This window comes from Thunnus thynnus, chromosome 21, assembly GCF_963924715.1.
Source record: "Thunnus thynnus chromosome 21, fThuThy2.1, whole genome shotgun sequence".
Lineage (NCBI taxonomy): Eukaryota > Metazoa > Chordata > Actinopteri > Scombriformes > Scombridae > Thunnus > Thunnus thynnus.
Genome location: NC_089537.1, coordinates 11,717,361 through 11,742,029, shown reverse-complemented (window position 1 = coordinate 11,742,029; position 24,669 = coordinate 11,717,361). Strand labels below are relative to the sequence as shown.

The following is a 24,669-nucleotide window of genomic DNA, read 5'->3' as shown; positions in this document are numbered from 1 at the left end:
CCAAAGTCAATAGAATTCGTTGATCATCCTATTGGAATAATGAATATGTGTACCAAATTTAAAGGCAATGCATTCAATAGTTGTTGAGATATTTCAGTCTGGATGACAGTGATGGACCAACCAGGAGATAGACTGAGCGACGGATATTGCCATCCCTAGAGCCATGGCAGTAGCATAGCTAAAAAAAAAACAAAACAAAACAAGAAAATGTCATTTCTCATCAGTCTTCATTACTTAACTCTACATCAACCACTGTAATTCTTAGATGGCAAACCCCCCTTATTGTATTAGGGGGCAAATCTTACTGTAAGACTCTGCTAACACCAGTAAACTCATCAAGGCTGGTCAATATTTATCATTCATTTACACTCTTTATATTTAATAGTAGTAGGCCTAATTGCACTTGTACAGAATAATAAATAAATGCAGAAAATACAATGTCAGAGTTAAGTTAAAATGTATAACCACACACCACCTCCTCATTGCTTAATCACAGCAACAAAGGCTTATTATTATGAGTTGTGAGAAAGAAGAGGCTCCTACAGTCAAAATGTGGCTTAATGAACTGATCAATGCACCACAGTAGAAAGAGTATAAGGTTCCTGTTAAAGGGTAGATTTTCACAATTCAACAAGACTTGCAAGCTTCCTATTGACTATCAAGAGTATCAACTTTAGTGCCATATGGAAGTTATTTTTAATTTTCCACCTCTTCTTTTATATTTAGTTGAGTAATGTCATCATAGTGTGCATGTTTGTGACTAAATGTCTGTGTATGTGTGATGATGGGTATAGGGAAAAAAAGGGAACTTATCTCCAGTTTGGATTTCATGTTATAAAGCATATTTTTAAATAGAAAATAAAGAATGTCCCTTTATTTTTATTTAGCTCCATGTTTTTTTTTTTAAATGATACAAGACCATAACCATAGAGCAAAATAGCCCTACCTATCAGAAATAAATGATATGATTTAGATGTCAGGGTTTATTGTAAACAGTTGTTTGTGATAACATCCTATTGTGCTGTGCATATATGTGGGAAACGCCTTTTTTTTTTTTTTTACTCTGCTTCAGTTGCTTGTAATAATGGCGACATCAAGTGGATGAAAAATGGAAACCTGTTAATCTATAAATACATATTTCCAATAAAACATCATGTATTGATCAGAAATCGCAGAAAACGGTCAACTGTTGTTGTACAATTAACAAATTCATCGTGTGTGCCTTCTATAATGCTGTTTAAATATGCAAACAGGCATTTATTGATAGTCTGTTCTGTTATATTATGCTCTTGTCTGACTTTATGGATTCTGTTAAGTTCTGTTCTACACTCCTGCCTTCTCATTGGCTCATGGAGATGGGAAGTACGATGACGTTGCCCAATGAGATTACAGGTTTATTCCATGGGCTTGGTTCCGGAGTGGCCTGTTATTTTTCCAAGTAGCAGGTGAAATATCGGTAAGTATTTCTGATTCTGATAATAACAGCCGTCTGACTCATAGTTAGTAAAGCCTACAATGTAAGTAAAGTAGGGCTTGACGGTAGCTCATCGCTTTAAATAACTCGCCGTAACCTCTGAATGGAAAAGTAGGCAGATCAAACCACGGCGAGCGCTCTCATTACTAGCTGAGGAAACATTCATAGGCAGTAAACATCCTATATTTAACAGAGCCGAATCACAAACAGAAATCGGTTCTGGGGTGGCCTACATATAGATTTGGGCGGTGTGCAGCTTGTGGGGGCTTTAAGCTTCTTGTTTATGTGTAAACAAAGGGGAGTAAGAGGATTTCTCATGGTCGTGTCTTACCGACTGAAGCCCGTCAGTTCCAGGAATAACCGAGATTGTCTGTGTTGCCCACCATGTATGTCTGCAGCAGCTCCCCCAGGCTGTGATACTCTGATACTCACATTAATAAAGGCACGGCTAGTCCAGTAGAGAGAGCAGGAGTGTTCCAGGCTGTTCTATGAACTGGACAATACAGTTTAAACTAATGTAGACACATATGGTATTGTCTGCTGTCCACCTGCCGCGATTTATCCCCATTTGTTTATGAGCGTCACCTCAGCAAGCAGAAGATGGCGCTAGATCTCAGTTTCTGAACATTTCACTCATCAACAGGTCTCCATCCAGTGTTACAAGATGAATATGTATGCTGTGCCCAGCCCGGGAATACCAGGCTGTCCACCGGGATTAGAATACCTCACTCAGGTAAATATTGAAAGTTTAAAAAAAAGAAACATTTCACCCCTTTTCAGTGGTGGAAGAAGTATTTAGATCCTTTACTTAAGTGAAAGTACCAATACAGCAATGTAAAGATACTCTATTACTTTTTATTATTAAGTAAAAGTCCTGTATGAAAAACCCTACTTAAGTAAAAGTACATAAGTATTATTAGCAGTAAAAGTAGTGATTTGGTTCCTCTGACTGATATATTATTATATATGACATCATCAGATTATTAATACTGAAGCATCAGTGTGTAAGCAGCATGTTACTGTTGTAGCTTTTGTTGTAGCTGTATACTTCATATACAGTTAGCTAGTTTAGTCCAGTGGTTGCCAAACTAGGAGTCAGGCCCCTCCAAAGGGTCACTAGATAAATCTGAGGAGTCATGAGATGATTAATGGGAGAGGAAAGAAGCAAAAAAGTTCTGATACGCAAATTTGTTTTCAGTTTTTGGACTTTTTCTCTGATCTTTGAAATGAAACCATGTGAGAAGTTTATAGGGGGAAATCACTATTTGGTGGAACTGTTAACAATCATTAGACATCTGAAATGTGACCCTGACTATGCACTGCTTTTTGTAAGATTTCAAAAGCCAAAAAGGTTGGAAACCACTGGTTTCATCTTTAACAATGTGTTGTAATTTAAAAGCTTGTTATATTATCCATTGTGTCAAATCTTCATCTGAAAAGTAACTAAAGCTGTCAGATACATGTGGTGTAGTAAAATATGTAGAAAGTAAAATATTTCCCTCTGAAATGTAGTGGAGAGGAAGTATGAAGTAGCATCAAATGGAAATACTCTAGTAAAGTACATTACTTACAATGGTACTTAAGTACAGTACTTGAGTAAATGTACTTAGTTACCTTCCACCACTGCACATATTTTATGTAAGCAATACATGTGAGTGTCACTTTGTCTTGTGCTAGCATATGTTAATGAAGGGACACAGTTCCCTAAATATTTAGCATCAATTTGCTTAGGATACCAATTTCACCAAGTATAAAATGAAAAAGTGGCTTTATTATCAAAATACAGCCCTGGATATTGATGAAGTCAGTATGTAATGCTGATAGACACTTTTAACATAAAGTTTTTTTTATTTAACAATATTTCATCAAATTAGCTAGTTTGAAAACATATTTTACACCCTACATGTGAAAATGAACAGATATCACAGTGCACTGATGCTACAATGATGTGACATTTTGACAAAAGCACAAGTGTAAAAATTCCATTTAGCTGTTTCAGTTTCAGGGTCCTGGTATTGTGCATGATATCTCACTGTCAGGGCTTAGTGGGACACTTGAATATAACAGAGCCATTGTTAATGTTATCAGCTACACTTGTGCTTCTCCTGCTATGACAAGTCAAAATGTCTGCTGTGAAAAGGGTCTATTGGCAAAGAAGCTGCTGATTAGTTGATACTGCTGTTGTCAATCTACCAGCCTTCACTTCTGCAGACTGAGATCCAAGAAACTGTACTGCGCACACAAATTTCTCTGTTGGTCCATGTACAGCATAAACACCAGTGGTGCTGTGTTACTACAGTGCTGTGCAAAAGTTTTGGGCATGAAAAGTAAATTGAGGATGCAGTTTTATTTATCAATTAACTTAATGCAAAGTTCAGTAAACAGAAGAAATCTATATCAAATCAGTATTTCATGTGAGCACGCTTTGCCTTTAAAATAGTGTCAATTCTCCTCAGTACAGTTCTCAGAACAGTTTTTCAAAGCACTTGGCAGGCAGGTTGTTCCAAGCATGGAGAAGTTGTGGATTTAGGCTGCTTCAGTTGCTTCTGTCTTTTCATGTAATCCCAGACTAACTCCATAAGGTTGAGATCAGGGCTTTGTGGGAGCCAAACCATCTGCTGCAGGACTCCTTGTTCTCCTTGTTGCTGAAGATAGTACTTTATGACTCTGGCTGTATGCTTGGGGTTGTGGTCATGCTGCAGAATAAATTTGGGAATGGTTAGACCCCTCCCTGATGGTGATGCATTATGGATAAGAATCTAAACATCTCAAGTGCCTAAAACCTTTCCACAGTACTGTATGTCCACCAAAATAGAATATATAGGTCCACTGAAAAAGAAGTGCCTCTACTGCATGTGTATAACTACTCTATTTTAAGCTAGCTCAGCAGCCCACACTAGAATGCGGTTTTAGTGGCCAGCTACACAATGGGAGTATGTTGATGCCAACAGTTTTTCAAAACACCTACTCTCACTCACTGAACTGCAGAATTTGTGGGGAAAAGGAAAGCAAAATTACAAATTCCCTATCTGGGTTTGTTTTCTAGGTGGACCAGCTACTCATCAAACAGAAAGTTGAGCTTGTTGAAGGTACAGTACAGTATGTAAACATGCCAACAATTTTGCTGCTAGCTCTGTTCAGTGCAGGTTTAGTAATAACAGCTTGTCACGTATTGTTCATCCAAACAGCTCTTGTGGGTTTCGAGAGCAACAACAAGTATGAAGTACGTAACGTCATGGGTCAGAATGTGTTCTACGCTGTAGAGGAGAATGACTGTCTGAGTCGACAGTGTTGTGGCCCCATGCGCTCCTTCACCATCCACGTCCTCGACAATTTTGGACAGGAAGTCATCACCGTCACCAGGCCACTTAAGTGCATGTCCTGCTTCTTCCCTTGTTGTCTACAAGAGGTGAGTGAACCTCTCTGAGAGACTTTGTGTCTATGAAATAACAGTCTTCAAGGTTGTTTTTTTCCACCACAACATAGTGTTTACACTTCACATCCTCTAGTTCTACGTGTCCCTCTAAAACATTTTCTCCTGAGGATATGACTACAAATCACACTCTGTTCTCCAACAATCTCTCACTCAGCTGGAGGTGCAGGCTCCCCCAGGTAACACAGTAGGGTACATTATACAACAGTGGCACCCGTTCTCCCCTAAATTCATCGTTGCGAACGAACACAACGAGCCTGTACTGAAGATCCATGGGCCCTTCTGTGGATGGAGCTGCCTTCCAGATGTTGACTTTGAGGTGGGTTTATGATCTAAACACAGAAATCCCTTAAATTTGTGAAAACATTATCCATTCTTACCCTCCGGACATTTTTTTGTAAGGGATCCACCTCGTGCTCTGAAGCAGGGAATATGTTTCCAATCAGAGCGGGCCAAGGCCTGGATGAAACCATGGCACAGGGCATGCTCTTGTGTGGTATAGTGTGGCTATTGTTCCATGGCTCAGCTGGTTTTATTAGATTGAGCTGTGAAAGGGATTTGGGTCAGTGATACAGACCTTTTACCAGACCCAGAGGAGGGGTAACTGAAGCATGATATTACCATCCCGGTCCCTCCCTTGCTGGCTTTGAAGTAATTACTGGGGTTACAAAACTGAAGTTAGTGTGGCAGTGGGCAAAAAGCTGGAATTGGATGAGATGAATTCTTCCATGGTCTCCCTCCAATAAAACTAAACAAGTCTACGGATTGATCTGTATCCTAATGCAACACATGTCAGCAATTTTTCTCGTTGGTGACTGTTTTTCCAGATTTTGACAATGGATGAAGTCAGTAAGATTGGGAAAATCAGTAAACAGTGGACGGGACTTCTTCGGGAAGCATTCACAGATTCAGACAACTTCGGGATCCAGTTTCCCATGGATCTGGACGTGAGAATGAAGGCTGTTATGATCGGCGCATGTTTTCTCATTGTAAGTGAAACATTTTATGTGTCTTTAATTGTTGAAAGTAAAAGTAACATGTTTACTTGTAAAGTTACTTTCCTGTACATTCTGCCACCAGAATGTGGCTATTACAGATGCAGTAGCCTTATATGACCTCCTTGCTGGGAGTCGTAAAAACCATGTACCTACCACTTAATGTACCACTTAGCCAACATTTTGTGGGAAATGTGACCTGAAACCACCCCAATCATGACAAATGCAAAACAGCTTGTCAGAGCTGTAGTAGTACCAGTCACATTTGCTAAAATGCTAAAATGTCAGCGCAGTTTTCACAGTCAATTTGGCAGTGAAACACCTTGGCTGACATTTTTTTAGTGCAATTAGGCATTAGATCAATGTCAATTTAATGTTTTTGCTTTTCTATTAATTCTTTTTTTTTCACAGGATTTCATGTTCTTTGAGACCACTAACTAGGAGCCAAACAGGATTTCCATGTAAGCATATAACATTCCTGGAAGAACAAGGCCACAAAGCCATGATGATCAGTCCCAAATGTCCTACTACGAGAACAACCTTCAAATGGATAGTTTAAAGAAAGTACCAAAATGTACCTAAATGTTATAATTTTGCATGAACAATGAAATAGAAGGTTTGTTTTAAATCTTAGCTGCTCAGGTTGGTTGTTAGAACACGTCACTGAATACTGGTCAAGGCTGTGAGAACACAGTGCAGTGTTTTTAGGGAACTTTTTCATTTGTGTTTACGTTTCATTGCTGGAGCCCATCTGGGCCCAGAAGCCTCAGTTACTACTAAAGAGAACTTGAATAGAGGGATGACTTCGATGTGCAAGTAAATGAAAAGGGAACACAATTACAGGCAAGTGCTGAAAGAGGGGTGTCACGATGATTTGAAAGCAAGTGTTAACCAAAAAATAGCACTTGTGTAATTTGGTGATATTGATAATGAAGATGTTAATTTAAGTAGAACACTATGCTTGCAGCTATATTGTGTGATAACTGAAGGACTCATGTAATGTAGTAGTTTATAGTTCAGATATTCAAAGCCCCTATTTATTGATTTATATTTCAGTCTGTTTAACAATTTGTCAACGTAGAGCAATGTGTGTGTGGGCACTGCTTTGTGCGTGTGTTTGTTTGCTATGAGTGTACTTGTGTTGGTTTTAAATGAAACATAAATATCATAGGATACAAAGTAATATTTTCTATGCCATAATAATTATGCATTTTCATCTCTGTAGAGAGGTTTTTTATTTGGGAGTGGATAAGGTTAAAGCTTGATCTACTGTCCCAGTCTTGTCCACAAGAGGGGGCTAGCTTTTCATTTAAGAATAACCCAACACAGCCCAAATGAACAAGCTCAATACCTGTTTATGCCATAGGTTTTTATTGAGATATAAGTGTCTGATGATGTTGTATATTTTTGGACAAACTCAGGTTGAAATGCATGCTATTGTAATATAGTGTTAGCTACTGCTGGCCCCAGGAATTACACACCTGCAACTGATACTATGAATATGCTGATAGATCAATTTTTTGGAGGTTTTGTACATTAGAACATGTTTTCTTCTAAATATCCATATTTTGCATACATGTCCTGGTATATCAACTTGAATTTTGATCTTTTTCACTGTTACATTACACATGGTGTTACGGCTGTACATGTTGAAAATACGCAAGTTAGATGAAACATTAATTCCCTATCCTGCAGTGCACCAAGCTTCAATGTAAAATTCAATATGATTTAATGAGTATGGCCATCAGTCTGATCATGGATGGTGTACTCTAAATTAAAAAAATATTGTAGCAAAGACATAATGTGCTACATCAACATTAGGGTTATTAGGAGGTTTTTTTGTAACACCATGACAAAAAGTGTTTTTCTTCCCATGTATGCAGTATGTGGTTAAGGTACAGAAAATGGGAAAATGAGAAAACAAAAAACGTCCATCTTAAGTCTTTTTTCAACAGATATTCAGTCTTAAAAATGTTTATTTTTATATAAATAAAAAAATGTTATAAATGGCCAGTTGGAAGAACAATTTTTTTCAGTGAAATCTTTAATTTTCTTGTTTTACTCTTGTTTGTAGAATTAGCCTACCATAAGTGGATTTGTCTTAACTTGATTTTAAGACTAAAGATATGAACAAGGACTTAAGATGGATGCTTTTTTGGCAGTATATTCTGTTTTCATGGCTTAAATCGTTGAGAAAGTACTCAATTTAAATAAATCTGACATTCTTTCAATTAAGATTAGGCGGATCTTTTGGCATGTGGTATTGGTAGAATGTGTTAATAGTATAAGATGCTGGTGCTACATCCTCCAAAGGCTCTTTGATTGTGTTTAAAAGCCAAAAAGTTACATCAGAATGTGGAACAAAGGGAATCTAGCCATTCCCAGACAGTCCTATATTTAAAAAAAACTGTTAAAATACTTATTCTTCTACTTTTGCACTAATACTGTGAATTAATAAATCATTTAATCATCCAATGAATGCAAACTAACTCTGTGAGCTGAGCTTCAATTGTGCAAATAGTCCATGGAAACACTTCAATAAAAAAAATAATATTGTGCTGCGTGCAGTTCTTCTGACTTTTGTTTTATCTAATCTCTAAATCCATCTAGCATTAAAACCATTAACATTAGTATGATTTAAACACAGCAGTTCCCGGTGAATCATTTATGCAATTTTCTTCAGAAATCTGAGTGTTATTTTCTTTGGTGCAAAAAATCTGGCTTGCAGAGTAGTTGATTGGACTGATTACATCATGCACAGATGTCCTTGTGAAGGGAAACATAAAAAAGGAAATGAGAACGTTTTTCTCCTTTTTTCAAGTAAGCCATTAACCTGAAGCTGTTAACCTTGGAGGTAACCTAAAAAAATCTCATTTAAAACTGCCTTTTTAAGCCTTTTTTAATCACACATCAATGAAAAGAGCGACTTTGGAGCCGAGTAAAGAGCAAGACCGGAGCAGAGGGTTGTGCTTACATCCTTCCTGTCTCTGGTGCAGTTAGGTAACTGCTTATACAGATCTTTACACAACTTATAAGGTTTATGAAATAATAGTACACACACATACATGTCTTCATTATGATGTTTGATTGATGGAAGATGATACTCACCATTTTGGAATTATCATCTAACATTTAAAAACATCTGAGTAAATATATGCGGCCACTTTGATGTACTGTGCTATCTCAGACGTCTTTGAAGTACTGTGATTCAAATTTGATTTTAGCCATCTGTGTAATACTGATACTTTTTAAACATTGCTTAACATGATTTTCTGAGTTCATGGAATATATGTTGCAACACTGCTCTGAGGGCTATACTTAATTAGGCTGTGGTTGGAAAACAACGTGAACTGTGGAGGCGTGTACATTGAGGGCCAGAGAGGACGTGTGTAGGGATGATATTTCATTCAATTTTCATGTCATCATGAGATTTTTTTTTTTATTTCTCGGTTGGTCTTTAAGTTGGTTGGTCAATCTACCACTTTGGTACAGACTGAAATATGGATTACCACATAATCATGGTGCACAGAAGATGAATCCTAATGACTTTGATGATCAACCTGACTTTACTTAAGCACCAGCAGCAGGTGAAAATGTGCATTTATTCAGTATCTACCTACAATCTAATCTATCTACCCAATGGATTTGCACAAAATTATGTACAGATATTCATGGTTCCCAGACGATGTATCCTCATGAGTTTGGTGACCCCAACTTTTTCTCTGGTGCTCCTGTGAGGTTTACATTTGTGGTTGAAATGTTTTGACAACCACTGGATGGATTGCCACGTTCATGCCCCCCTCAGGAAAACTTATAAAAACTTTGGTGATATCATTCACTTCCCATTTGGTGCCATCATCAGGTCAAAATTTCAATTTGTCCAGTATTTTATGACTAAACTAATTAGTTGTGAAAGATTTGTGATGGAGAGCTAGTTAACCCAAAGTGAAGAACTTGTCAGGAAACCAGGATGTCTTACGCATGAACATTTACTGAAGCTCGATCAAGAACAGAGTTACAATACAAGTGAAAACACTGTGCAATGCCACTGAATTCTGTGGTCAACTTCCACAGACAAGAGTATTTTAAACCCTTCACCAAATCTTTTCCCTTACTACCTCCAAATAAGGTTATTCTTCACACATCTGTGCCTCTATTGGTTACTGAACTATAAACAAGAAACTATGTTGTTAAAAGTTAACTGAAGTCACATAGTCAGTACACAGGTCACTTGCTATTAATTCTAAGAGGACACCAGTCTGACCATTTGCACAAAGCACAGCATATCTCCACCTGACCTTGGTTACTATAGGATACAGCCAGCCTTATCAAGACAGCTGCTTACCCCAGCCAACCTCAGAAAGACAGAGAGATGAACCACTCTTGAAATAGACAGGTCATGACCTACTGCTCCCAGGATAGAAAATGACCAGAGAATGACCCAGTGAACACAAACATTTCCCCCACAGCCTCAGCTGTGCCTACTGAAATGGTTAGCATGCTAACATGATAAACTGAGATGATGAACATGGTAAACATTATACTTGCTTTAAATCAGTATGCTAGCATTGTCACTGTGAGCATGTTAGCATGCTGACATTAGCATTTAACTAAGTACAGCCTCACTGAGCCGCTTACATGGCTGTGGACTAAACCAACAGTTTCTCATTTTGTGATAAATGTAAGTTTTGCCCTCAAGATAACAATATCCTCATGAGAATAGAGGAGTTGCTCTCTGTGACACCACATGCATAAAAAAAAAGGAGTTTAAATTTAGATACAAAAAATGTAATGTGTCAGCATTGTGCGACATTGCCAGAGGTATGTGCTCTTGAGTGGTTTCAGAAAGTGTTTAGAAATGTTTAATCTGCAACTGGGTTCAGGTCTACAAGCATCAAAATAAACTTAAAATAATGATAGAAAATAATGCCTGCTTTTCATACAAATAACTGCAGAAGTTCATGAGAAAATAGCAAAAATAATAAGAAATGGTCAATCTTTCAATGTTACAAATTAAAAACAGGCCAAGAAAGCAAATTTTTGGTTTTGTGCTGCCTTACTATTCACTATCTGTAACATGTAAAACGACCTTATAGCTACATTTCCCCTTGTTTCCTCTGTATCTTGACCATCATTTATCTGGTTTCTGTAGTCTGACATTTTAATCAAGTTCACCGTGAACTCGTCCAACTAAGAGTCAGTACAGAAACAGCTGTGGTCAGCAAAGATTAATGTTTGACTCTTCAGTGTTTTCTCCAAATTTTTTTTGAATAGACTGTGGAGACTTCCTTAAAAAAATCACCCTCTCTTGGCATACTCTGTAAGAGAACATTTGTACAACATCCCAGTCTGCTTATAATTAAAAACAAAAGAAAATTTAAAACAAAGTCCCTGAACTGTGTAACAATTTTGTGTTACACACGTTTAAAAATTAAAAAAAGTTGAAAAAGTTGTAAAAAGTTGGTTACACAAGTGAGTTTGAAGTCTAGGGGTGAGATGACACATACAAACAACAACTTTAACATGTCTTGCCCTGTGACTGAAGCAGACATATCAGTTTGGGTGATTAGCCAGCCATGAATTGTAGTGTGTTTACACCACTGACACTTCACTTTCGAGAGCTGTGGGCTTAGCCTCTTATGTTTCACTGATCGGCTCGGTTAAGTATTGCACACATTTTGGATATTGTTGAAAGACCTTTAAATGACCTTAAAAATGACATTTTAACAACTGATTGGGAGTGTTTCCCGTAAGTATCCTGTTTGGGTTACGATAACAAATCAGTGAAACCAAAGTCTGGAAAGTATGTTTAAACTCTCTCTTCTCACCAAAAATGGAACATAAAATAGACTCCTCCGATTAGTTTTGGACCCTGACGTGCACTGAGAATAAAATGAAGTGCCGTTTGTTCACCGCTGGGGTGGCTCCCTGCAGATAGCATACAGTAACTGGAATTTGTGGTATCTGTGTTTTAAATCCACGGTGATAAACAAATGGCTGAAGTAACATCTGTTCAAACGAAGCCTAGGAAAACATCACATAAACACAAGACAAAGGGAAAGACAGCAGATGTAAAATATAAAATGGGGGATGGTTATTTACTCTCACTCTGGCAATCCTGAGAATGAAACAGAATATTTTAAGAAAACAACGCTATCTCCTAAAAGTGATGTTAATCCACAACTGATTTGCATTAGCAAATACATTTTGTAGGAAATGCAATGCTGCCTGGATTATGTTTTTATCAAGATAATTAAGACATTATATAGAAAATATCCGCAAACTGTTCACTTTTTCCCTACCTTCTTCTGGCAACTGAAGCATATATTTTTTAATGGTTTTATGGTCGGGTTTAGGAAACTCCAGGCACTTGGTTGACTTTTTGCAATATTTAACCAAGATTGGAAAAATATCCAACCTTTTCCAAGTGTTTCAGAAGTGTATTCCTAACAACATGTGGAACACAGGACCTGGATCGCAGTTTACCGTGTTGAAGTTCCGAGCTTGGTACATCTAACCACCCACCTAGTCCGCCTCCCTATGGGCAATATGATGAAGTCACCCTTCCTGTATTGGAAAAATCAACACAGAATGGAATCCAGGCAATGATTTAGTTTCCTCCAAACTCTTTTTGGCAAAGCAAATAAGTGGTATATAAACTTATCTTTAAGGAGACAGGGAGGCACTGGAAGGACAGGAGTAATACAGAGCTGAATCCTCTTCTTCTCAACCTACTTCTGGTACGTTTTTGCAGCTTTGTGGTTTTAACAAGGCCGCCTAATGATGACATTCAAATGAAAGGCCAGCAAAAAAGATCATCATGTATAATTTTCAAGGAGCACTGCCCAAAAACCCCAATCTATCTCCAGTCTAGAAATTCAAATTTATAGCGCAGGTTCGGAAATTGCAAACATCTTCAGTTTTGCATTCATTCATCATAAAATATTTTGCTGCTCTCAAGTCTTAACAGTAAACTCAGACTTGCTGTCTGAAGCAATAGATGAAAGACGGCCCAAGTGAATTAATTAATGTCTATCCTCTTTCCCCTTTTGTGGCCAGACTCTGGGGTGACATTAAAAGTGGACTTGCTCCATATATTGAGATGCATTTTCCACCTTCACACAACTACAAAGGAAATGTAATCTCCCAAACAACAACTATTTTCAGATATTTACAAATTGGAGATTACATACGAACATATTTAATAGGATGTGAAATTGAAAGACAATCGACAATAGACAGTTGTCTTAAAACCACACCAAATTCGAGATAATTTCATCACTTACCTATATGACACCCTACAATCAATAACCTCTCCATCTTCTGAAAGTATTAAGTAATAGTAAGGCCAGCTGGGAAAAAAAAAATTGGTATGCAAATACCAGATAACATATGGGAAGAAAGTCTCCATCACCTACACAAAATGCTCAAATAACAGACAGCCAGACACTGTCTTATACAATGTAAAATATTACATAGACTTCTTTACTCCAAGGCAAAAATACACAGCATATATCCAAACATATCACCATGTGTGATAAATGTAATTCGTCAGAGGCAACTCTTTCTCATAGTGTTGTATTATGCCCCAAAGTTACATCTTTTTGGACTGATATCTTCAACAACATCCCAGAAATTATCAATACTTCCTTAGATCCAGAACCTTTATTGATTATTCTTGGTATATCTGAAGCAGATGACAAACCACAGTCCAACAATTCCTTTCTTACTGCCTCATCACAGCAAAAAAAAACAACTATGTATATCATGGAAAGAAACAATGGTTTCTACCTCCAAAATATGGTTACATGATCTAACCAGTGCACTACATTTGGAAAGGATAAAATATGTCTTAAAGGGCAGACGCCTACAATTGAATACCATTTGGCAACCTCTAAGCCGTAACCTATACTTATACACTGTTTCATATTTTATTTAATGAGAAAACAAGTAAGAGAAGGGCAGAGGACAGGGAAACAAGAGAGGTTTGGGAAGATAAGGAAGACTACGGGGAAAGATAAAGGTAGGGAATTAATGTTCCTAGACTGCCTTATTTGAATTATGTTCTTACTCTTAGATTTATTTTAAAATGTCTCCTTTCTCTTTTTAATTTGTTTTTTATGTCATTCCAAATCTCAAAATACAAGCTTATATCTTTTTTATCATCTGTTTTATATCTGTGAAAACACGTAAATATAATTTTATAATTCTTTCATTTAAATGGAAATGAGCTTTGACACAACAATATACTGCTGGCTCAATAAAAAATATTTGAGAATAACAGTGTATTTGCTGTGCTTGTTAAAGTTATTTGGTCTTAAATGCAGTTTTGATGAAACCCCTTAACTTGCCCCCCTCCCAGCAGCCTCTAGACCACATCCTGAGCCAATGGATACCCTGTGGCCTCATAAGTGGGACCAACGTAGACAGAACTGGGCCAGGGATGACGTGGAGATGATTTCTCAGGGAAGACGCTCTGAGTGAGGGAATGGAGTGCTGCCCTCTCCATTGATCTGGACTAGTAATTAAACTTTCTGTGGAGTGATCAAAGCATTTGAAATAAAAATAAAAACCATTCTCTTACAATCATGGTGCAATTGTGGGTTCTCAAGCAAGGTTTAGGGGACTAAGTGTCTAGGATATGTGACTCAGCAGTGCAATTAGAAAACCATTAGGTTGTACCACCAACAGAGGGTTACATCAAAAATAGAGAAGAAAGTAGAAAGAAATCCAAGGTGTGTCCTAACCACTGACAGTAACGTGACTTTGGCTTAGACATTGCCTAAAGCAAGTCATCAGTGAAGAGATACAGAAACAATTGCAGCTTTACTTTCCCTTGTGTCCCTTTTCTCATTGAGCTTTCTTATTCCTCAAAGGGATTTTTAGCTTTAAGTTCAATACTGGGCATCTTCTTAACAGCATCCCCAGTGAATCATCTGTTTCTTCTTCCAGCTTAATTAAATTTAAACAGTGCCTATAAACTCTTTGTCTCCACTGCAGTTAAAAAAAATAGGGGATGATCTGCTGTCATAAGGAAGCTGTAACACTGTTTAGTCTTTTACTAATGCAAGGACAGTAGAGGCTGGAGGCTTGTGTGTTTTATTTGGCATTGAAATAAGCCAAAACTAAAAAGCAGGCTCAAGAACACGCCACCTGTGCTGCAGTAAGGTTCATAACAGTCTGTGCTCTATTTTCAGGTTGATAAAGAGCTGTATTTAGCTGTGCGTCCATGTGTACTGCAGTCCAAAGTCTTTAAGCATCCTCTGATACTCAAGCACATATAGAGTGGGGATAATTGCGTGCAGGTGTGCCTTGTTGTTCTGGTGAGCTCCTGGATTTCCACTCCATCCTCACCCTACTTACCACAGCAGTCTCCCAGCTTCTGTATTCCGTATCTGCCAATTTTTGTGTAATTAAATGTAATTTTCTCACCCACACCACGTGTGTACCAAGTTTAAACTTGCCATGAGCACTACTGCCACCACCGTGTTCACATAAAACGTGTCACACTTCTGCAAGTAGTGCCTTAGGAAGGTAAAAGACATGTGGATGGCCTCATGAAAGCTCTACAGTATCTCACAACTTCAAGTATAGACTCTTTTGGGATATTAAATCATTCATATAACCTCTGGAAATTTTGCCAAGGGGTAATGAAATCCAGAGGACGTTTCACTGGCTTTTCCAAATGTTTGGTGGGTGTTCAGACTTGAGCCAGTGATTTGAAGCAAGAAAGCGTATTCCCTATCACATGCTGCCAAGATACAGCATGAAGTTCTATACCACAAGCCCTTATATTTTCCAGCTGCAGAGAGTTCCCTCACTAAACCATAGGGTAAAGATCCCTCTTAAATATTTGTCACTGAGCCATTTAATTGCATATTTTTAAGGCTAATTTTGATTGCAACTAACAGGACTGATACCTCTGCTAATCTGCTAAGCCATGTTTATTTTAACTAGGTTCATGTTTTTCCTATTCACACAGTAGGTAGGATTATGTTTTTAATGTGTTTCTATCGGAGAAACAGCAGACGGCAAGATTCAAAGCGGTAATTTTGTCATGACTCACTAATTTCCATGAATATGTCTGCCCAGTGCTCACTATAGTGTCAGCTTCATGCCGAATTACGGTAAAAGGGATAGCTAAAGTCCAAGTCAAGTACTCTATGTATGTTGGGTTTTCTGGCAAGGCTCTACATTTTCTAGGTTTATCAGGGCCCTACTGGAAAGAAGTAATTTAACTCATAAAAAAAAAAGTTTGGCTCCTACACTCTCTGCATTCAGAGACGGAGCCTAGTGATGTCAGTAAGTAAAACAATCTGCACACTGGCAGTCATCACAACTGCCATACAAGCTGTTTGCCAGACAGGAATGGTTGGTGCCGGGGGGGGGGCAAGTCTACTACTCCTAATAAGGAATAAGAGACACAAGTGAGACAGAGCATTGGCTTCAAGGTCAGCTGAGTCACCGGGAGACACAGACACGATCCGATGGTGGATTAAAACAGGATATAATGGCTGACTTTCTGCTTTCCTCTTCAGTTTTCCCTTGTGCGTGCACACTGTTGCTGGGAAGTATGAGCAGCTCGAACATCTGCAGCATCAGTTGACTTTCATATACTGTCATTGCCTATATGAGGTCAGAGGGGTTAGCCTATGTGCTGTATAGAGTAATGACGGACAGTAGAGCTGAAGTGATTGGTTGATAGAGAAAAAAATAATCAGGAACAGTTTTGATCATTGATTTATTGATCATTTAAGTTTATTTAAAGCAACAACACATAAAATTCTCTGGTTCCAGCTTCTCATGTGAGTTGTTTTTACTGGTAGTTTTTTTTACTGGTAGTCTTTTATAATGCTAAACTTTCACAGGGAAATGTTACACTGCTACATGTATCTGAAATATATGGTTATTTTGTAGATTAAATTTTTTAAACACAAAATATGATCATCTTAAAAAAAAAAAACATGATGCATTTTTTTTTAGACCTGACGGAGTATTTTTGATCCTTGAGCCTCACTGTAACTGAGTATTTTACATTGTAGATTTCTACTTCAACTTAAGTAAAGGATCTGAATATTTCTTTCACTGTTAGGGGCATTTTCAATGCTGTTAAAAACAGGGACAAGTTGCTTGTGTTGGATAGTCAATGTAGTTTGAAAAAAGAGAGAATGATGAATAAAAAAAATCTCTATAATTTCAGTATTGAATAAAGGCTCATATTGTATGAGTTTGCAGTGTTATTCCATGGTTTGCGCTAATGAGCCTGAATGAAAAGTCTCTTATGAGCAGGGTGTAGAAGGGGAGCAGTGTTGCTCAGACAGGCGCTGGGTGCGCAGGGGGAGGGGACCGGGGAGGGATATTTAACAGCCGGGGGGGGGGGGGGGGGGGGGGGGGGCAAGGGAGATGGAGGGGGGGTACATTCAAATACTGCTGTGCTCAGTCACATTTTCGCGCAGGACGAACCTGTGTCAGGGGTGAATACCGTTATCTTTCCTCCTCTTCCACCGCCTCTGTTTATGATCTGTTTCTTCACCGGGAACCCAAGAAGCTGCAGTTACAATTAAGGAACCACGCCTGTTGCGCTCTAATTTCCCTGAATTGCAGTACTTATATACCCTGGAGCAACAAGCGCTGTCTCAACAACTGCTCGTCCAGAAAACTTGATGTTCATTGGATGATTTTTTTTTTTTTTTTATTTCTTTATGAAAGTTTATTATCGCGAGAGCGCAGAGTAAAAGACCCTCCAGGGCTGATTCTGACCACTGCTGTCGGACTGTGAGGTTACAGTCCAGCCAGTCCCCCCGCACTCTGTCCGGGAACACGCACTACAACAGCAATGGAGTACCTCAAGTTTTGTTTTGTGTTTTCATGCTGGGTGAAGTTTGCATATTCTGTCTACGCTACTGACACACCTCAAGCCCCCGCGCCTATTCCTAAAGGTAAGTAACGATAAAAACTACCCCCACCCCCCCTCCCCCTATTGTTCTCCGTGAGTCGCCCCGAACTCAAAAAGAGCCCCATGTACTTTCTTTTACCGCATATTTGATTGTTTTTCTTTTATTGATCAAACTATTTAGTCTCATATTTTCTGTATTTTAAGAACTGTCACGCTAGTTGTGCAGCTGGTCTGGTATGTATGATGTAAGATGTAATTTACCGGCTGCATGATGTTATCAGGAGGTGCAGGTTGCATGCCTGTGGCTGCGTGTATGCCAATCCGAATAGCCAATGTGTATTGCAGCATACAGTAGCCTATGTTGAAGCGTAAAATTACTTAATTGTGCTCGACACAAAAGAACCGTCTGCGGTTTCTCACAACCCTGTGTTTGTCTCATGTTGTTTGGCTGCGCGCTGTTCGGGTTGTCTATTTACAGATGTCATGCTGTAAAGTGTCAGCGCAAGAAATAACTAACCAATTGGAGACGAGTGTTTGATGGTTTCACTTGTTTACCCTTTTTTGGGACTCGGCATTACTTGAATTGAATCCATATCTGTATCAAATTATCTCAAAAAAAGAACGCACAAAACAATCATGGCTATTTTCCATGTTTTGCCATAAATCTGAATGCACAAGAAAACCATTAGTATTTGAATTGAATAGCAAACAAGCAATTATGTAAAACAGAGAAGCAGTTGTAAAACTGTTATAATTGAAGGCTCAGAGCCAAATACAACCTGCTCCTACAGTTGAGTGTTCAACTATTGGAGCAAGCTATACTATGCATGTACTGTATGGGCATAAGTACCCTCATCTTTATTGACTTGTTTGAAAATCCTTTCCCTGTTGACACGTTGCTGTTGCTAAATTGCTCTTAATTGCCCTAAAATCATTTCAGTAAAACACAGCTCTTGTCACAGTCAAAGGGCACCCTGTAAAAACCTGCAGACAACAACATAAGTGGATACATATGGTTTTGAGTGTGCCTGTGTTGGTGTCTTAAATACTGTGGGCTCATGTTTAAGTTAAGTCTGGAAATCTGGTACTTGTCTAATGATGCATTTTAACGGGGGGGAAGTAGTATGCTATCAGTGCACAACAGCTGCCCTCAGTCTCCACAGGCTCATTTTGTCCTTTAGATTGGACTAAATGGGTGTCTTCCGCACAGTAGCCATATTAAAATTTACAAGAGTGAAAATGTCTGCTTGAAAGCCCCTATTAGTAAACCTTGGAAGGATCATATAAGGAAAAAGCGCTGTGGTGGACAATTGTGGCAAACTTAATGCAATAAACATTTCATTTAATGGCCTTAACATGTGATTATATTAAAGTATTTTAATTGGGTTGTGTTTAATTTTATTTATTCTACCCAGGTTCCATATTTACAGAGACAGTTTTAAGTATATTATACGCTCCTTGCACTGTGCCACCTTGCTACGATGGTTGACTGAAAGGCAGAAACACTTCCTTTTTGTTCAGTGGAGGCATTTCAAGATAAATAGATTTGATTTCTGTAAATAGATTTGCATTGCCAAAGGAACATCATGCACAGATGTTTCGGAAAACACCTTACTAGGATATTTTGATTCACTAGCCAAAACCAAATAGTCTCAAAGAATTTTATGATCACCGTGAATCAAATAGTATTGTCTAGGGTTATAAACTCCACCATTTATCTGTCACTTTGGAGACTGTGAGTGTCATAACTTCAGAACCACTAGTGCACCACACCTATTATACAATGTGTTAACTATGTGGAATATGAACTTCATGAGTCATTTTTTCCCCCTGAGTTTGCAGTCAAACAGTTTTCACTTTCTCAGAATACACAGTAAAAAGTAACGCAAACAAGTGATGACTTGGTATGATTCCTTTAGGGCATGACAATCAGGCCAAAGGCTCACATATCCTTTAACAAGGTTGAATGACATGTCGTCCATCAGGTCAAAAAGAGCAAGTGGTACATACTTTTTTGAACTGTTTTTTCTTTTAGGTGGGACAACAGGCTGGTCGTCATAGTGACAGTATTACAAAGCAGAAATAGCGGTTAGTAAGGAAAAATATTGCATTTACAGATAGCATACACGTATCCATATTTCTCGGCTTTTGTTCAGATTCAAGAAATTCTACTGTCTGTCACATAGTAACAGTGGTTCAATCAAAGACAAAGGTAGACAAACGTAATAATACATTGCTAACATCAATACAGTTAAAAAGACAATTTAGGTGTGAAGATATCTGTATGTGCCTTGTGTGATTTATTTAGGGTGGAAATGGCTTTGGGGATGAAGGCCATTTTAAAGGTGTTCCTCTTCGCAAGTGGAACCTTATAGCGACGGCCTGATGGCAGTAGCTTGAAGAAGTGGTGGACGGGGTGAGAGGAGTCCTGTGTAATGAGGGTGGCTTTCCTTGTTATTGACCAGGTGTAAAGCTCAGATAATGGTGTTTAGGTTGATCCAATTATTTTACTGGGCTGACTGGTGATGTGGGAGAGTGATTTTGAGTTTAGTGCTAAGGTTATTGTACCAAGGTGGTAAGTATTGATTCAATGAATGATTGTAAACCATGGCTAGAATGTCTTTGTTGTTGAATGCCAGCTGTGCGAGTACAGATGTAGGGAGAATGTTTCTGTTAGCTCTCCTCTAACTCCTCTCTGAGAGCACAAAGCTTGTAGAACTGAGGCAATTGATGTGATTCAGCTGTGAGCAGGAACAGGGAAAGAAATAGGAATGTAGAGAGAACTTGGAGCTCTGCACATTTCACACCAATGTGCACCTGGCCGATCGCTGTAGACAGCAGATGTGGCTGTTGGTTTGTCAGTTTTGGAAAGTTACAAAATTTGGGCAGCACAGACCCCAGCTGTTTGGCTGTCTGAAAGAAGCCTCTCACTTATTTTTAACTGACTGTGTGAGCATCAGTTCTGACAGAGTATCTATTGGATTTAATGTGGAGTTCTTGTGGTGTGCCTAAGCCACGGCACATAAACCTTCACTCAAATAATGTAGCTTAAAGAATTTGATTAGATCACTTGACTTGCTTTTACGGCCATTTTACAGTATTGGTATCCCAATAAGTGAAACTCACAAGTGTCAGCAGACCACCCCTACTATTAATTTCCATCAGGTAATAAAAATAAGAATGTTTCTCCAGTTTTTTTATTGTATTCTGCCCAGCTGCTCAGTAAACTATTCAGTTTGAACAAGAAAATGCTAGTATCTGAAAACTGTAGAAGCTAAAGAGATCTAAAGGAGATCTCAAATGGGGTAAACTGCTGTCTTATTCCAAATATATTTCCAAATATATTTTACAGAAATATGCAGACATTATTTACTTGAGAACCACTTGTATTCCTGACAGTTACCGGGAAATATGCTGTAATGAATGCCTGAGGCCGGGACAAACAACATTACTCAGTATGATCTAGTCCGCTCCACTGTTCCATGGAATAGGCGTCTTTAGAATAAGACATTTCTCAGACATCACTGACGTGTCAGCAGGCAGCATTTTATTGAGAAGAAAAGGAAACTCCACCTAAGGTTGTCCATGCCTTATATACTGTATAATGGTGCTCTTGATTGCCTGTAATTCCAGTCTAACAAACTAACAAACCCTGTTGGCAGGCCAAACCTCTAATCACGTCTTAGAACATTGTCACTATATTACCACAAGGTTGGTTCTGTGCCCCCTTTTCAGCCAAATTTGTGTTGTGTTGTCTGTGTTTTTTTTTCTTTTTTGTCAGCTATGTCTGAGGTATTTTCTTCTAACGATTAAACAGATAAAAACAGTCTTATATCAATATGACTGTTCCCATGACATAAAGTCTCCTTTTTAAGCAGTACTGAAAACAGAACTTTGGCGAAGTCATCAGAACTGTGTTTCTGGTACAAATATTCCATTATTTCTCCTAGAAAGTGATTTAAATGATGACTGTATCAATGAGGGAATCGAGCAGCTGTTGATCTTTGGCAGGAGCTATGTTGGCTAAATCTTGTATTGATACAGCTGGCGGGGTTTATGTTGTTCAAATTGCCGAGTGTTTTTTTTCAAACATTCTGGATTGTAGGCATTCGTAGTTGTTGACACATTAAACATACTAAGTGTAGAATATTTATCTCAACATACCAATAAATTATTTCTTAACAAGATAATAAGGGCTGCCAGAAAATGAGACTATTACAGAAAAAAAATCTGTTTATTCAAGGTCTTGGACAAACTTGGATCTTTTATCTAGAAAAGATTTACTCTTGGTTGCATCACAACTATATCAACAACGAAGAGAGGTGATTTCTTAAAGACCACCTCCAAGGAGTGAAATAAGCAGTCAACGTCATGGCTGAGCATTTCCGCTTTGAACCTGCAGTATACTCAGGACAGTCTCAAAAACATGGATTCAGTCAGGCAGGATTTCCTACGTCACAAATCCAAGGAACCAATCATTTATATTTAAAGATAATTATATACAGAGTCCACCTCCTTGGGTTTTCCCTGACAGCTGGTTCTGATCTGCACGGAAGAGTAACAACACGTCAAGTTGAAAAGCCGAGTCTAGCACATTGCTGTTTAGCCAAGTTTCCATCAGGAGAAAAACACAACAGTCCCAATGAATGCTGAGTCTCAGTTGGATCAGATCTATTTTGTTATTCAGTGAGCGAAGGCTGACCAGAAAGAGAGACGGAATGGCTGGCCTGGTCACGTTAATTTTTAGCTTGGCTAACAGACTGGCCCGCTAACCCCTCTTCTGCTTCTGTGCACACTGCTTCCCTTCGCCTCTGAGCCATTGTAGTCTGCTACGCCAGTCGGCTGTCGCAGGGCATTGTGTCCTCAGGAGCTGCAGTCTGAGCTGAGTGCCACTCTGAGCTTCGGTGGAAGTGAGGTGGGTAAGCTGTTGATAATGTTCAGAAGTTCAGTTGGGCTGTACCTTCTTGGCCTAGTTGCACTGGTTGTGTTATCTGCACACTTACCCATGTTAAGAGAAAAGTCCCTAACACTCTTTACACCATAACTGGGAACCGGAGAAGCCGCTGCACTACTGTGCTGTCATGAATATATTTGCATATTCATAGATTCTTGAATTTTTAATGAGGGAGGAGTAGATGTCATTTTAAGGATTTAAAAGTGGTAATTATAGTTTTTTGCAGAAAACAACATATCAGACACACATTATTGTTCCAAGCAGAGTATCTATATGTCTTATTACATGTCTGGAGAAGATCTTTAATTAGTTGATTCGCTGACAAAATGGTTATTGCGGTGCATAATTTCAAAGTCGAGCCATTTTTAGCTTTTTGAGCCTGCAATTTGAGTTTATAATCAGTAATAATTGTAGCCTGTTAAAATAAATTAGCTAACTTAGAGGAGCATGTAGATGCCAAAGTATGCACTTTGGGAGCAGCTCACTACTTATCTTTTAAGAGCATTTTGAATTCACTTTCCAAGTGGAGAAGCAAGACCCTTTTCAAGGTAACAACACATGGTCAGAATGTCATCCTTCCACTGACAATATTTTAAACACAAAAATAAACTAACAAATTGACTAAAGCAAACTGTTTACACTTAGAATGTTAACATCTACAGTAAGTGCACTGTTGAGACTGGTGTTCCTGTCTACAATGAGAGATTCAAAACTCTGTGGCTCACAGAAGAAATGACTGAATTAACTGTAATTATTGCTGCTCACAAGAGCAGTGCATGACGTACCCCAGATGGGAGTAATTGCTATTTTTTCTACATTATAGTTGTTCCTGCATGGTGAGATGATTAAACTGTTCTTGCTTGAAAATGACGTGTGAGGAGACTCCAAAATTGTTTCCTGGCCCAATGCTAGTGACATCATGCCACATCCTAAGGCTGAAGTGCCTGTGGTTTGACCTGTATTTGAATAGCCTTTTTTTCTGCGGATGCACCACACGACTCGTGTATTATGGAACTAGTGTGTTTTACCAATTATGGCGACTTTGAAACGTCACTTGAAAATAAACTCTTTCTTTGTTGTGGGCAGCTGAAATAACGTTCCAACTAACCAGTCTGTGAACAATCAGTTTTCTAGTCTCCTGTGTATCCATCCCTCAAATTTGGTTACTAAGGTTAATTACAAACACATGGAGTGCTCATCTAGGTAGCAACAATGGGATTTGTTAGGGGAAAAGGAATGTCTGCAAGCCTAGGGGCTCCTTTCTATTTAGATATCAAAACTGGTACTTCTGTGCCAAAATGGCTTGTGGTTACATTAAAATTCTAATGCATCCTAAAGCTGGAAAAGTTAAAAGTAGGTTGGCTAGCATGTATAGCTGATGGCTGAGAAATGAATGGAAGGTAGGGCTACATACAGTAAGTATATGCTAGGACAGTGATGCACTTAAATGATTAAATCCACGTTTGCACTGGTGGTCAGATCAACACCCCTCATGTTCCAGCCTGTGATTAAATATGAGCAACGTTTGAATATTGACTTTTTTTAAAGAAGGTAAACAATAAATCCAAGTAATGAAAATCTTTTTCTTTTTTTAAAGTTTCATAAAGTTGTGTCAGGGTTACAGTAACCTTTAAAGCAGAAGAGAAAATGACCCCTGCACGCTCATGTTTTGCTAAATGGAGTTGAATAGCATTGAGGAATGTTATGCAGGTCCCCGCGGACTGAGATAAGCTCTGTTCCTACACTGACTTAGCCTGTTCAGTGTCCAAAATGAGGAGTGTGGGTGTGTCTGTGCTTCTCCAAAATGCTCATTCTCTGTGCAGGCCACTGACTTATTTGCTTTTTCGTTTTTTTCACCTTCAAATATTGTGTGAAACTCATTTACTTGAAACTTGGGTGAAAAGTCTGTCTCAACTT

The 24,669-nt window shown here is 38.5% G+C and overlaps 2 protein-coding genes and 1 long non-coding RNA gene across 5 annotated transcripts in view; 2 read left to right on the top strand and 1 right to left on the bottom strand.

The window, feature by feature from the left end:
• The window catches only part of LOC137172936 (uncharacterized), a 280,586-nt gene that overhangs the window by 51,487 nt on the left and 204,430 nt on the right, over positions 1-24,669 (bottom strand). The window lies entirely within an intron of this gene.
• Positions 1,388-8,705, top strand: si:ch73-206p6.1 (phospholipid scramblase 1). The gene is made up of 7 exons (XM_067578225.1): positions 1,388-1,456; positions 2,118-2,207; positions 4,521-4,563; positions 4,663-4,883; positions 5,065-5,226; positions 5,735-5,896; positions 6,314-8,705. The coding sequence occupies exons 2-7, from the start codon at positions 2,139-2,141 to the stop codon at positions 6,341-6,343; spliced, it is 687 nt and encodes a 228-aa protein (XP_067434326.1). The 5' UTR covers positions 1,388-1,456; positions 2,118-2,138; the 3' UTR covers positions 6,344-8,705.
• Positions 17,344-24,669, top strand: part of plod2 (procollagen-lysine, 2-oxoglutarate 5-dioxygenase 2) — a 34,269-nt gene continuing 26,943 nt past the window's right edge. For both annotated transcript variants that reach the window (XM_067578780.1, XM_067578778.1), the window contains exon 1: positions 17,344-17,841. In XM_067578780.1, coding sequence (XP_067434881.1) covers positions 17,739-17,841 — 103 coding nt within the window. In that variant the 5' untranslated portion in view covers positions 17,344-17,738. The remainder of the gene's footprint in view (positions 17,842-24,669) is intronic.

Coding starts and splice junctions, on each gene's coding strand:
- si:ch73-206p6.1 (XM_067578225.1), top strand. CDS start 2,139: ATGAATATGTATGCTGTGCCCAGCCCGGGAATACCAGGCTGTCCACCG. Junction 4,564..4,662: donor GAAAGTTGAGCTTGTTGAAG/GTACAGTACAGT, acceptor TCATCCAAACAG/CTCTTGTGGGTTTCGAGAGC. Junction 5,227..5,734: donor TTCCAGATGTTGACTTTGAG/GTGGGTTTATGA, acceptor CTGTTTTTCCAG/ATTTTGACAATGGATGAAGT.